Source organism: Oncorhynchus clarkii, chromosome 24 (genome assembly GCF_045791955.1).
Source record: "Oncorhynchus clarkii lewisi isolate Uvic-CL-2024 chromosome 24, UVic_Ocla_1.0, whole genome shotgun sequence".
NCBI lineage: Eukaryota > Metazoa > Chordata > Actinopteri > Salmoniformes > Salmonidae > Oncorhynchus > Oncorhynchus clarkii.
In genome coordinates this window covers 28,048,060-28,060,096 of record NC_092170.1, presented here as the reverse complement: position 1 = coordinate 28,060,096, position 12,037 = coordinate 28,048,060, and the positions used below count along the sequence as shown (strand labels likewise).

The 12,037-nt window shown below is 46.6% G+C and overlaps 1 protein-coding gene and 1 non-coding gene across 9 annotated transcripts in view; both read left to right on the top strand.

Moving 5' to 3' along the window:
* LOC139382307 (eukaryotic translation initiation factor 4 gamma 1-like) overlaps positions 1-12,037 on the top strand; it is a 64,020-nt gene that overhangs the window by 35,745 nt on the left and 16,238 nt on the right. For 3 of the 8 annotated variants that reach the window (XM_071126203.1, XM_071126199.1, XM_071126200.1), the window contains 5 exons: positions 1,332-1,465; positions 8,464-8,580; positions 8,775-8,847; positions 9,114-10,001; positions 11,582-11,670. In XM_071126203.1, coding sequence (XP_070982304.1) covers positions 1,332-1,465; positions 8,464-8,580; positions 8,775-8,847; positions 9,114-10,001; positions 11,582-11,670 — 1,301 coding nt within the window. Of the gene's footprint in view, positions 1-1,331; positions 1,472-7,362; positions 7,773-8,463; positions 8,581-8,774; positions 8,848-9,113; positions 10,002-11,581; positions 11,671-12,037 lie in introns of those variants that run through there. The other 5 variants (XM_071126202.1, XM_071126201.1, XM_071126198.1 and 2 more) reach the window with 3 other exon arrangements.
* Positions 11,312-11,441, top strand: LOC139383212 (small nucleolar RNA SNORA17). Its single transcript, XR_011628711.1, has one exon. It is a non-coding gene; the product is annotated as a small nucleolar RNA SNORA17 (small nucleolar RNA).

Here is a 12,037-nt window from a genome sequence, read left to right as displayed (position 1 = left end):
ATACCACAAACCTAATTGCTCATTTGAAAGTGCATCACCCCCAGACGTTCAGCGACTACTTAGAATAATAGCAGAAAAAACGAAGCGCACACTTCAAATAACTAAACAAGTTCAAGTCGAACAGTCATTTGAAAGAGTAAGAACATTTCAGCGAGACAACTTGAAGGTGAAATCCATTAACACCAAGATATTGGAATTTATTGCCCTTAACAATTTTTTAAATTTTATTTCACCTTTATTTAACCAGGTAGGCTAGTTGAGAACAAGTTCTCATTTACAACTGCGACCTGACAATCAACCGTTCTGTCGTGGATGATGGCTTTCACCATCTGGTCGAGCACCTTGAGCCCCGGTACACACTACCAAGTAGGCGCTATTTTTCAGATCTAGCCCTACCGGACTTACACAGTATTGTTGAAACGCACATCCATGGGCGTCACTGCTATTAGCTTCACAACTGACATTTGGACCAGCGATATCAGCCCCATAAGCATGCTGTCTGACAGCACAGTGGGTCGACAGGGATTTCGTACTGAGGAAAACTATATTGCATACTCAAGACTGCTGGTTCTCATACCGCTGCCATTGCAATGGCATTTGAGAACATGTTTGAAACTTGGAAACATGAACACACTCCTAGCTCCATTCAAACAACTGACTCGTAAATAAGCTCATCAACTGCATCTGCAGCAGACGTGATACCATCTGTCATGGCATTGAAACGTCTGTTCAAAAAACTGCCAGCACAGACCGTGGGGTTAAAACTTGCAAAAGTACTCTACTAGAGGCTGTGAACAAGCGATTCGGTGGCATTCTCTGAGCCTCTTTACTGTGTCGCCACCATACTCGATACTTGGTACAAGGACAGCTACTTCGATGCAGACAAAAAACATGGTTTTCGTGAAATGTGAGAGACTGCTGGATCGGATGGAAACGGACAGAGTGACAGTGTGCACCGAAGAAGAGAGGCCACAGACAGAGCTGAAACTTCACTACTTGACATGTATGATGAAATCCTGGTTCAGAATGAAACGACTGAACAAATTAACAGCACAGCATGTAAGTGAAATAAATTGTTTTACTGGTGACGGGGACATACATAAATGCCAATATGTCTCTGTAATAAAGCCCTATTGTGTGTGAAAGTTCACTCTGATTGGCTGGGCCTGGCTCCCAATATGTTAGGGCCGAATGAAATGATTTGAACTGACTGATTTCCTTATAGGAACTGTATCTCAGCGATATCTTTGAAATTGTTGCATGTTGCATTTTTATATTCAGTATAATTGTATGCTAATTTAAATGTTTGTGACGTCTCTCTTTTTCCACAGCAGGGGCATACTACCCGGCCCAACAGCAGTACACGCCCTCCTTGCCGGCTGCTCCGGCTATCATGAACCCTCCCCCCCAGCAGCAGCAACTACCTCCACAGCAACAGATCCAGCCCAAAAGGGAGCGCAAACAGGTACAGGTAAACTCATCGTCCCACCTCTACCTGTTATACACCACCTATATATACATACACACAGGTAAACTCATCAGCCCACCTCTACCTGTTATACACCACCTATATATACATACACACAGGTAAACTCATCAGCCCACCTCTACCTGTTATACACCACCTATATATACATACACACAGGTAAACTCATCAGCCCACCTCTACAATACTGATTGTTTTACTGCTTTCATATTGTTTTATTGAACGGATAGGAGGAGCACCAGGTCAGTGAGTTGGATTGGAACCCGTGCCCACTCTGGTAGTCGGTGCGTTGGATTGGAACCCGTGCCCACTCTGGTAGTCGGTGCGTTGGATTGGAACCCGTGCCCACTCTGGTAGTCGGTGCGTTGGATTGGAACCCGTGCCCACTCTGGTATGCCGGGGTCAGTGGCACTAACTGCAGGACCTCAGGCCAGCCCACGTATCACCTCTGCTTAGGTAGACAATCGGGTATCCTCATCCCAGAATGGACAGGTAACAGAACTGGAAACCCCAAGAGATGTTAAGGGCCTGATGTTATACAGTCAAACTTCCCCATCAACCAGAGCAGCGTTTAAATACTTCAGTGATTCTACCTAAAGGAAGTGAAGGACTGTGCTAATAAAGGGTGTCTATTTTTTTTAAACAAGCATAGTTTCAGTCAGTAAGGTGTGTCCAACACGGATGCCTTTTCCCCATCAACCACTGAAGGTTTAACAGTGCAGTTTTGGTCTACAGCTACTGTGTCTTCCTGTCTGACCTACGCTCTTAAAGGTGGATGTGACAGTACTTGGGCTTGTGTGATGATGATTAACACTGTGTTGTGGGTAGTGTTGCAATCTGTCCAGGGAAGATTCTAGATGGGCCTATTCCTCATGATTTATGTTCAGTCAGTGATTTGAATTAGATAACTGTAACACTAAACTGCTGTGACTCGAGCATGTTCTTTAGGGCTGTAGTACTGATGTGTCTCTTCTCTGGCTGTTGGTGCAGGTGTCCTCAGCTGGTCTGTATTCATCTGGTCTGTCTATTAGTGATGGGGGAACGATAGTTACATCATTTATTATTTATCCAGGGAAGTCAGTTTAGGAAAGAAATCGTATTTACAATGATTGACTGCGCTGGGCAAATTGTGCGCCTCCCTATGGGACTCCTGATCACGACCGGTTGTGATACACCCTGGGATTGAACCATCTGTAGTGATGCCTCTAGCACTGCGATGCAGCGCCTTAGACCGCTGTACCACTCAAGGAACCCCATATCACAATATTGTTTTGGATGATATTATATTGATACTTTGACTCAAAGTAACTTTGTAAAATAAATGTGTACCTGTGCTGACACTACTGTATTTTTCACCCTATAGCTTGGGAGGTGTTTAGTCCCAGGTTCCTTAGCTTAGTGATGAGCTTTGAGGTTACTATGGTGTTGAACCCTGAGCTGTAGTCAATTAATATTCTCACATAGGTGTTCCTTTTGTCCAGGTGGGAAAGGGCAGTGTGGAGTGCAATAGAGATTGCATCATCTGTGGATCTGTTTGGGCGGTATGCAAATTGGAGTGGATAAAGGGTTTCTGGGCTAATGGTGTTGAGCCATTACCAGCCTTTCAAAGCACGTCATGGTTACGGACTTGAGTGCTACTGGTCTGTAGTCATTTAGGCATGTTGCCTTTGTGTTCTTGGGCACAGGGACTATGGTGGTCGGCTTGAAATATGTTGGTATTACAGACTCAATCAGGGACATGTTGAAAATGTCAGTGAAGGCACCTGCCAGTTGGTCAGCACATGCCCGGAGCACACGTCCTGGCAATCTGTCTGGCCCCGCAGCCTTGTGTATGTTGACCTGTTTAAAGGTCTTACTCACGTCGGTTACCGAGAGCGTGATCACACAGTCGTCCAGAACAGCTGATGCTCTCATGCATGCCTCAGTGTTGCTTGCCTCGAAGCGCGCATAGAAGTGATTTAGCTCAACTGGTAGGCTCTTGTCACTGGGCAGCTCGCGGCTGTGCTTCCCTTTGTAGTCTGTAATAGTTTGCAAGCCCTGCCACATCTGACGAGCATCGGAGCCAGTGTAGCATGATTCAATCTTAGCCCTGTATTGACGCTTTGCCAGTTTGATGGTTTGTCGCAGGGCATAGCGGGATTTCTTGTAAGCTTCCGGGTTAGAGTCCCGCACTTTAGCTCAGTGCGACTGTTGCCTGTAATCCGTGGCTTCTGGTTGGGGTATGTACGTACAGTCACTGTGGGGACGACGTCCTCAATGCACTTATTGATAAATCCAGTGACTGATGTGGTGTACTCCTCAATGTCATCGGAAGAATCCGGGAACATGTTCCAGTCTGTGATAGAAAAACAGTCCTGTAGTTTAGCATCTGTTTCATCTGACCACTTTTTTATAGACCAAGTCACTGGTGCTTCCTGCTTTAATTTTTGCTTGTAAGCAGGATTCAGGAGGAAAGAGTTGTGGTCGGATTTACCAAATGGAGGGCGAGGGAGAGATTTGCACCTGTACTCCACACACAGACGCGTAATCTAGAATTTTTTTCCCCTCTGGTTGCACATTTAACATGTTGATAGAGATTTTGTAGAACTGATTTCAGTTTCCCTGCATTAAAGTCTCCGGCCACTAGGAGCGCTGCCTCTGGGTGAGTGATTTCCTGTTTGCTTATTTCCTTATACAGTTGACTGAGTGTGGTCTTAGTGCCAGAATATGTTTGTGGTGGTAAATAAACAGCCACGAAAAGTATAGCTGAGAACTGTCTCTAGGCAAGTAGTGTGGCTTGCAATTTATCACAATATACTCTACTTCAGGTGAGCAAACTCTGGAGACTTCTCTAGAGTTCGTGCACCAGCTGTTGTTTACAAATATGCACAGACCGCCCCCCCCTCGTCTCTCCTGCCGGTGCAGCGTATATCCCGCTAGCTGAATATCCCTGTCGTCATTCAACCACGATTCCGTGACACACAGGATATTACAGTTTTTGACTCGAAGCGAGGCGACCATCTCTATCGGCACCATCTTTTGTCCTGCCCATTAACCCTCTGAATGGCACACATACACAATCCATGTCTCAATTGTCTCGAGGCTTATAAAAAATCTTTTTTTAACCTGTCTCCTCCCCTTCATCTACACTAATGGGAATGGATTTAACAGGTGACATCAATAAGAGATCATAGCTTTCACCTGGATTCACTTGGTCGCTATCATGGAATGAGAAGGTGTTCCTAATGTTTTCTACACAGTGTGTAGTGAGCAATATGTTTGAAACATGAAATCAGTCAGTCAGTCAGTCGTGGCCAAAAGTTTTGAAGAATGACACAAATATAAATTTTCACAGTCTGCTGCCTCCATGTCTTTAGATATTTTTGTCAGATGTTACTATGGAATACTGAAGTATAATTACAGGCATTTCATAAGTGTCAAAGGCTTTTATTGACAATTACATGAAGTTTATGCAGAGAGTCAATATTGCAGTGTTGACCCTTCTTTTTCAAGACCTCTGCAATCTGCCCTGGCATGCTGTCAATTAACTTCTGGGCCACATCCTGACTGATGGCAGCCCATTCTTGCATAATCAATGCTTGGAGTTTGTCAGAATTTGTGGGGGTTTTGTTTGTCCACCCAACTCTTGTGTATTGACCACAAGTTCTCAATGGGATTAAGGTCTGGGGAGTTTCCTGGTCATGGACCCAAAATATAGATGTTTTGTTCCCCGAGCCACTTAGTTATCACTTTTGCCTTATGGCAAGGTGCTCCATCATGCTGGAAAAGGCATTGTTCGTCACCAAACTGTTCCTGGATGGTTGGGAGAAGTTGCTCTCAGAGGATGTGTTGGTACCATTCTTTATTCATGGCTGTGTTCTTAGGCAAAATTGTGAGTGAGCCCACTCCCTTGGCTGAGAAGCAACCCCACACATGAATTGTCTCAGGATGCTTTACTGTTGACATGACACAGGACTGATGGTAGCGCTCAACTCTCCAGACAAGCTTTTTTCCGGATGCCCAAAACAATCGGAAAGGGGATTCATCAGAGATAATGACTTTACCCCGGTCCTCAGCAGTCCAATCCCTGTACCTTTTGCAGAATATCAGTCTGTCCCTGATGTTTTTCCTGGAGAGAAATGGCTTCTTTGCTGCCCTTCTTGACACCAGGCCATCCTCAAAGTCTTCGCTTCAGTGCGTGCAGATGCACTCACACCTGCCTGCTGCCATTCCTGAGCAAGCTCTGTACTGGTGATGCCCCGATCCCGCAGCTGAATCAACTTTAGGAGACAGTCCTGGCGCTTGCTGGACTTTCTTGGGTGCCCTGAAGCATTCTTCACAACAATTGAGCCGCTCTCCTTGAAGTTCCTGATGATCTGATAAATGGTTGATTTAGGTGCAATCTTACTGGCAGCAATATCCTTGCCTGTGAAGCCCTTTTTGTGCAAAGCTATGGTGGCGGCACGTGTTCCCTTCCAGGTAACCATGGTTTACAGGAAGAACAATGATTCCAAGCACCACCCTCCTTTTGAAGATTCCAGTCTGTTATTCAAACTCAATCAGCATGACAGAGTGATCTCCAGCCTTGTCCTCGTCAACACACACCTGTGAGAGAATCACTGACATGTCACCTGGTCCTTTTGTGGCAGGGCTGAAATGCAGTGGAAATGTTTTTGGGGGATTCAGTTCGTTTGCATGGCAAAGAGGGACATTGCAGTTAATTGCAATTCATCTAATCACTCTTCATAACGTTCTGGAGTATATGCAAATTGCCGTCATATAAACTGAGGCAGCAGACTTTGGAAATGTATATTCGTCATTCTCAAAACTTTTGGCCACGCCTGAATATATAATCGTGAGCATCGCAATTCGTATTGTATCAGTACCTAAGTATTGTTATAATATTGTATTGTGAGGTCCCTGGCAATTCCCAGTCCTACTGTCTATGGATGGACTTGGCTGGTCTGGTTTCTTAGAACCTCAATGGCAGACTACTGATCAAGTTGTCCTTTTGTTCTACTGCACTCTGTTGGACTGAACTGATTTGTCCCTGTGCTGATCTGACTAAAGTGGACCTGGCTGATCAGGTTAGACTGTGCTCTATGGTAGACTGATCTAGTCTGCAGCACATCTGTTTTCTACGATGTGCCAGGTTTATCGAATTGAGTATCTGTGTTCAGAATGGTGGACTAGTCTCCAATGTATCTGTGCTCTGTATGGTACGGTGGGTCTGGCTGATTTATCACTGGCTGTGGGAACATGCAGCTGGCTGTGGTGGTCTTTGGCCGGCCAAGCTGTCCTGTCCCACGCTGCTCAAGGTCCTTCAGAAACTCCCAGTCCCACTAGGAGGATGGTAGACAGGGAGACTGGAGAGGAAGCGCTGCAGCGGAACGCCCCGCAGTGAGTCATGCTTCAGCCAGTCTGTCTGAGTCACGCTGTGTCTTTCTATATGGTTTCAAACATGTCTGCTGGTATTCTGGCAAAAGAGTATGAAGTGTAAAGCTGTTTTTCAGCCGCGCTAAGCAGACAACTGTGAGTAATTGTATCTATTTTTTTATTTTGTTAACTACTGCCTTCAAGCAGTGCATTGGCCTGTATTTTCCTCCTCCTCAGCTCTCCATAAAAAAATGGTCTCCTCACTCTCTCTGGTCTCTGGGTAGAGGAAGGGGGAGTGAAAGGACATGTCAGCACATAGCTCAGCTCCACGTGGCTTCCATTCTCCTCCCCCTCTGAGCCGGAAGCACAATGGCTGACCTATCTCCTCCCCTTCTCTCTCTCGCTGTCTCTGCTGCTGCTTCTGTGGCATTCCCCGTCTCCCCTCTTCCACCCACTGCCCCTCCCTCTCCCCCAGGAAGAGGCTGAAATATTTAGGAGTGAGTGTGTGCACAGAATGACAGAAAAGCAGCTGAGAAAGAACATATATTTTGTATTTATACATTTTTTGGCACAAGCCTGATCTTATTGGCTGAGTTTTATATTTTTTTATATATTTTTCTCCATGAAATCCCTCTTCCCTCTCCCCCCTCTCTTTGGCCCCCTTTGACTCTGTAGTTCGGTGGGCGGGGGCGCTTGCATTCCAGTGCTGCAGCTCCACACGGCCAGTCACTGGCTTCTATCGCTCGCTCTATACGTGTGTGCGCGAGCTGGGAACGAGGCTCTGCCCTGTCTGCCTCTGCCTCTGCCCTGTTGGCTTTGCTCACTGTTGTTGAGGGAGTAGGCTACGTGCGTGTTCCCAGGCCGACAGCTCAACTCCGGCCCCAGGATGAGAGAGGCCTGCTAAGGACTCTGGAGCCTGTCCGTGTGCCAGGTAAATTACTCTACTAGTGGGGGACTGTGCTGTCTCACGCCTGTTGCTAACAACTCTTTGTGTGTGACAGAGAGAGGAGAGAGTTTGTGATAGAAAACATGTGGCTCTGTGTAAGGGCACGCCTTGTGAGTAATCCCTTTTTCAGAAGTTTGAAGGAGTACTGTACGATGTGCTTTTAAATAACATAAAATCTGGCTAGTTTTCTTGGTGTAGTTTGAGTGATCATATGGAGAGAGAAAAAAGAAAATGCACTGGAATTTGTTCACTTAGCTGAAGTTGAGTTTGTCAAATTTTGTTGGGTAAGAATTCGCTAAAACAAGGCAGCAGTCTGTGTAGAAATCTTTTTGTCATGCTGCATAGCTGTTGTGGGGCTGGTGTTTCTTGTGTCAGTATGTGAGAAATGTAGCTCTGCTGAATGAGAAGACGCTGCTAGGCCACAGTACAACAAGACTTTTGGAAACGGGGCCTAGCATCATAGAAAGCAGTTGTGACGGCTCTTCTCTTCAGCTTTCTCCTCCCTCTCTCTACTTTACTCTCGCTCTTTCTCTTTTTTGCTCTCCCTCCTTTAGAAAGTGAATGAACCAAGAGCAAATAACAAGTTTTTCTTTAAGGCTCTCACGCATTCTCTTGCTCCTTTTTTCTATATTGTTATTCTTGTATCCCTCACTGTTGTCTTGTGTCCTCTCTATAGATCATAATACGAGACCCTAACCAGGGTGGTAGAGACATCACTGAGGAGATTATGTCAGGGGGCACTCGCAGTGGCACCACCCCCACACCCCCACAGGTGAACGACGACTCTTCAGAGGTGAGCTACCGTACCCTCGTCACCAACCATCATCCCTTTACACACCTTTAGCTACTATGCAGTCACGTAGCTGTCCAATATGAAAACAAAATGTCTGCCCATCCATTGTTTCTAACCTGTCATAAGGCTGTCATATGGTTGTGTCCACTCGCATTCCCTAATGTTTGGGTGTTGTTCTTCTGTCCCTCCTTTAGTCATCTGGATCAGAGGGCCCAGCCGTTGCCCAGGCCAACGGTGAGAACGTGACACCTGTCGTGGTCAGACCAGGTGAGTTGGCCGAGGGGTCAGGTGATCTTGAAGGATGTAGCTGGCCGTCTCTCATTGGTTCACATTCAGTACATAGAAGTAATTTTTTGTGAATTTGAATAAATCACATCGACAAAATGCTCCGTTGGAAAGGTCCCATGCATTTTGACCATCCAATAACGGATTAATAATAAGTGGGTAATTATCAAAAGATGATTAAATGACGAGGGTAAATTTTAACATTAGTACTATCGACCACATCCTCAAGCATCTCTTTTCCTCGTCAGATGACAGAGGGAAACCTGCAGCCACACTCATCACTGGCCCCCCAGCCCTGTCTAAAACCCCTGAACTGGTCAAGACTGCCCCTACAGAGGTCAAACTCCCAGACACGGACAGTAAATCCCCTTCCTTACCCCAGGACCTACCCACATCCCCGCGGGTAACTACCACCCTCCACACTACTGCCCCTGGCACCCCCCCACCCTCAACTAGTCCCATTGCAGACATGATGGACGCACCAGCCCCGGCCGCTGCTCCAGCCCTATCTCCCCCTAAAGTGCCTGCTTACCCTGCACCCATACCTGAACCCCGCCCCACTCCTGCAGCTGAGGAGCAGCCCTCAGCCGCCAAGGAGGCGCGGGAGGAGGTGAAGGAGAAAGAGATTAAAGAGGTAACGGAGGCTAGAGAAGTGACTACATCATCTAAACTTGAGCCTTTCCTTGCTCCAGTGACCAACCCTAGCAGCAGCACTAACGGTGTGTCTGCCACCCAGCCACTCCCAGAGGAGGAGCCAGTAGCCCTGTCCATCACCATGCCCTCCCTCCAGGCAGCAGAACCCCCGCTGGAGTCTCCCATCGCCCAGCCAGAGGAGCTCCGTCTGCCCAACGGCCTGCCGCTCCCCAGCTCCCAGGACCCTGAGAAGGTTTCTGCAGAGTTGTCTGAGTGTGACCTCAGCCCCATCGCTGAGCCTGAGGTGACCCCATTACAGAGGGAGGCACCCGCGCCTATCGCCGCCACGGCAAAGCCCGACCCCATCGTCCAGGCGACCGTTGCCCCCGTGGTCCTAGCTGAGACTGCTATTACTAGAGGGGTAACCCCTCGCCAAATTGAAGACGAGATGGACTCTTCACCATCACAGCACACCATCCCACCCGGGGAGAATTCTATGCAAGGTCTGTATCAGTCTGACTCTCACTATTTCTCTCTATCTAGATCAGGTATTCCCAAACTGGGGCAATGCCGTCAATGTGATTACAATTTTTTATATTTTTTTTATTCACGTTTTTAAACAGTCCATTTATATTTTCCAACGGGGCTATACATTTGGGGGTTTTTTCTTCTCGTTTCACTGCCAAAAATAAAGTTAAACCATCTAGTGTTCAGCAAAATAACATGTCAAATACAGGTAGCCTAGTCAAATAATTTACATCCAATCACATTAACCGTTACTCTCTCGCGGGAATTCCACTATGTAGCCAAATGTAGCTGCTGCTCATGTTGGTATCTGTACTGATGGTGCAAAAGCCATGACCGGGAGACATAGTGGAGTGGTATGCCCGTGCAAGCAGTTGCTCTCGACGACACTTGGGGACACAGCAGCATCCACCGAAAGGCTCTTGCTGCCAAGGGAATGCCTGACAACTTGATAGATGTTTTGGACACTACAGGGACAATGTCAAATGTGAAGCACCTGACAGAGTTGGGTGCGCAATTACGCAGGTACTTTCCTGAAATGGATGACACAAACAACTGGATTTATTTTCCCTTTCATGCCCTGCCTCCAGTCCACTTAACGCTATCTGAACAAGAGAGCCTCATCGAAATTCTCTAAAAATTTAATCAGAAGCCACTGACAGATTTCTGAGTATCCTGCCTTGGCAAACTGCTGTTAAGACGCTGATGCACTTTGCAACCATGTACCTATGTGAGAGTGGATTCTCGGCCCTCACTAGCATGAAAACTAAATACAGGCACAGACTGTGTGGAATTTGTTTTAAGACTGACATTCTCTCCAATACAACCCAGCACTTCAGAGTTATGTGCGTCCTTTCATGCACACTCTTCTCATTAACCTGTGGTGGTTTATTTCACAATTTTTGATTAACAAATAAGGTTTTATATGTAAGATGGTTAAATAAAGAGAAAAATTATTGATTATTATTTGTTCCCTGGTTCTATAAGAGCTCTTTCTCACTTCCCATGACCCAGGTTGTGACAAACTCATTCTTATGTTTAATACATTTATCGTATAGTGTGTGTGGCAGGTTTATAATGATGGCAAAAAAACATTTGAAAGTGCGCTGACCCTGGTACCTGAGGGGGTACGCAGCTGGAGGTTGAATGTTTGAAGGGGTACGGGACTATAAAAAGTTTGGGGACCACTGATCTAGATCGATCTGTCTGTCATTCAACCACATTGTCTTTCTTAATTCCTAACCCTACCCCTTGGCACTTTGTGAAGATAAGACATTGGCTAGGAGGATCTGCCCCTTGAGGCACTGCAGTCTGACTGTCTGTCGAGCATGTGTCATGAGGGGCAGAGAGTGACAGGGTTGTGTCTACACAGAGGACACAGAATAGTGGGTACTTGGAATGATAATAGCGCCAACAGAAAGCCATTAAAATAAAACTTTGGATAGGTGGCAATGTGGTAACCGCGCCACTTTGATTTCTGAGTTTGTGTGTTGGATTGGTATTGAGTGTCAGTCTATAGAGGTTTAGTCTGACTGTGTTGGTGGTGTTCTGCTTGTAGCTGCTGTTTCTGTGCCTAAGAAGAAGAGGAAGATGAAGGATCTGAACAGGAAGGAGGCTGTTGGAGACCTCCTGGATGCCTTTAAGGAGGTCTGTTAACACAAACTACCCCACTCATTCATATCAAATACACCACCCACTCCATTCATATCAAATACACCGCCCACTCCATTCATATCAAATACACCGCCCACTCCATTCATATCAAATACACCGCCCACTCCATTCATATCAAATACACCGCCCACTCCGTTCATATCAAATACACCGCCCACTCCATTCATATCAAACGCGCCGCCCACTCCGTTCATATCAAACACGCCGCCCACTCCGTTCATATCAAACGCGCCGCCCACTCCGTTCATATCAAACGCGCCGCCCACTCCGTTCATATCAAACGCGCCGCCCACTCCGTTCATATCAAACGCGCCGCCCACTCCGTTCATATCAAACGCGC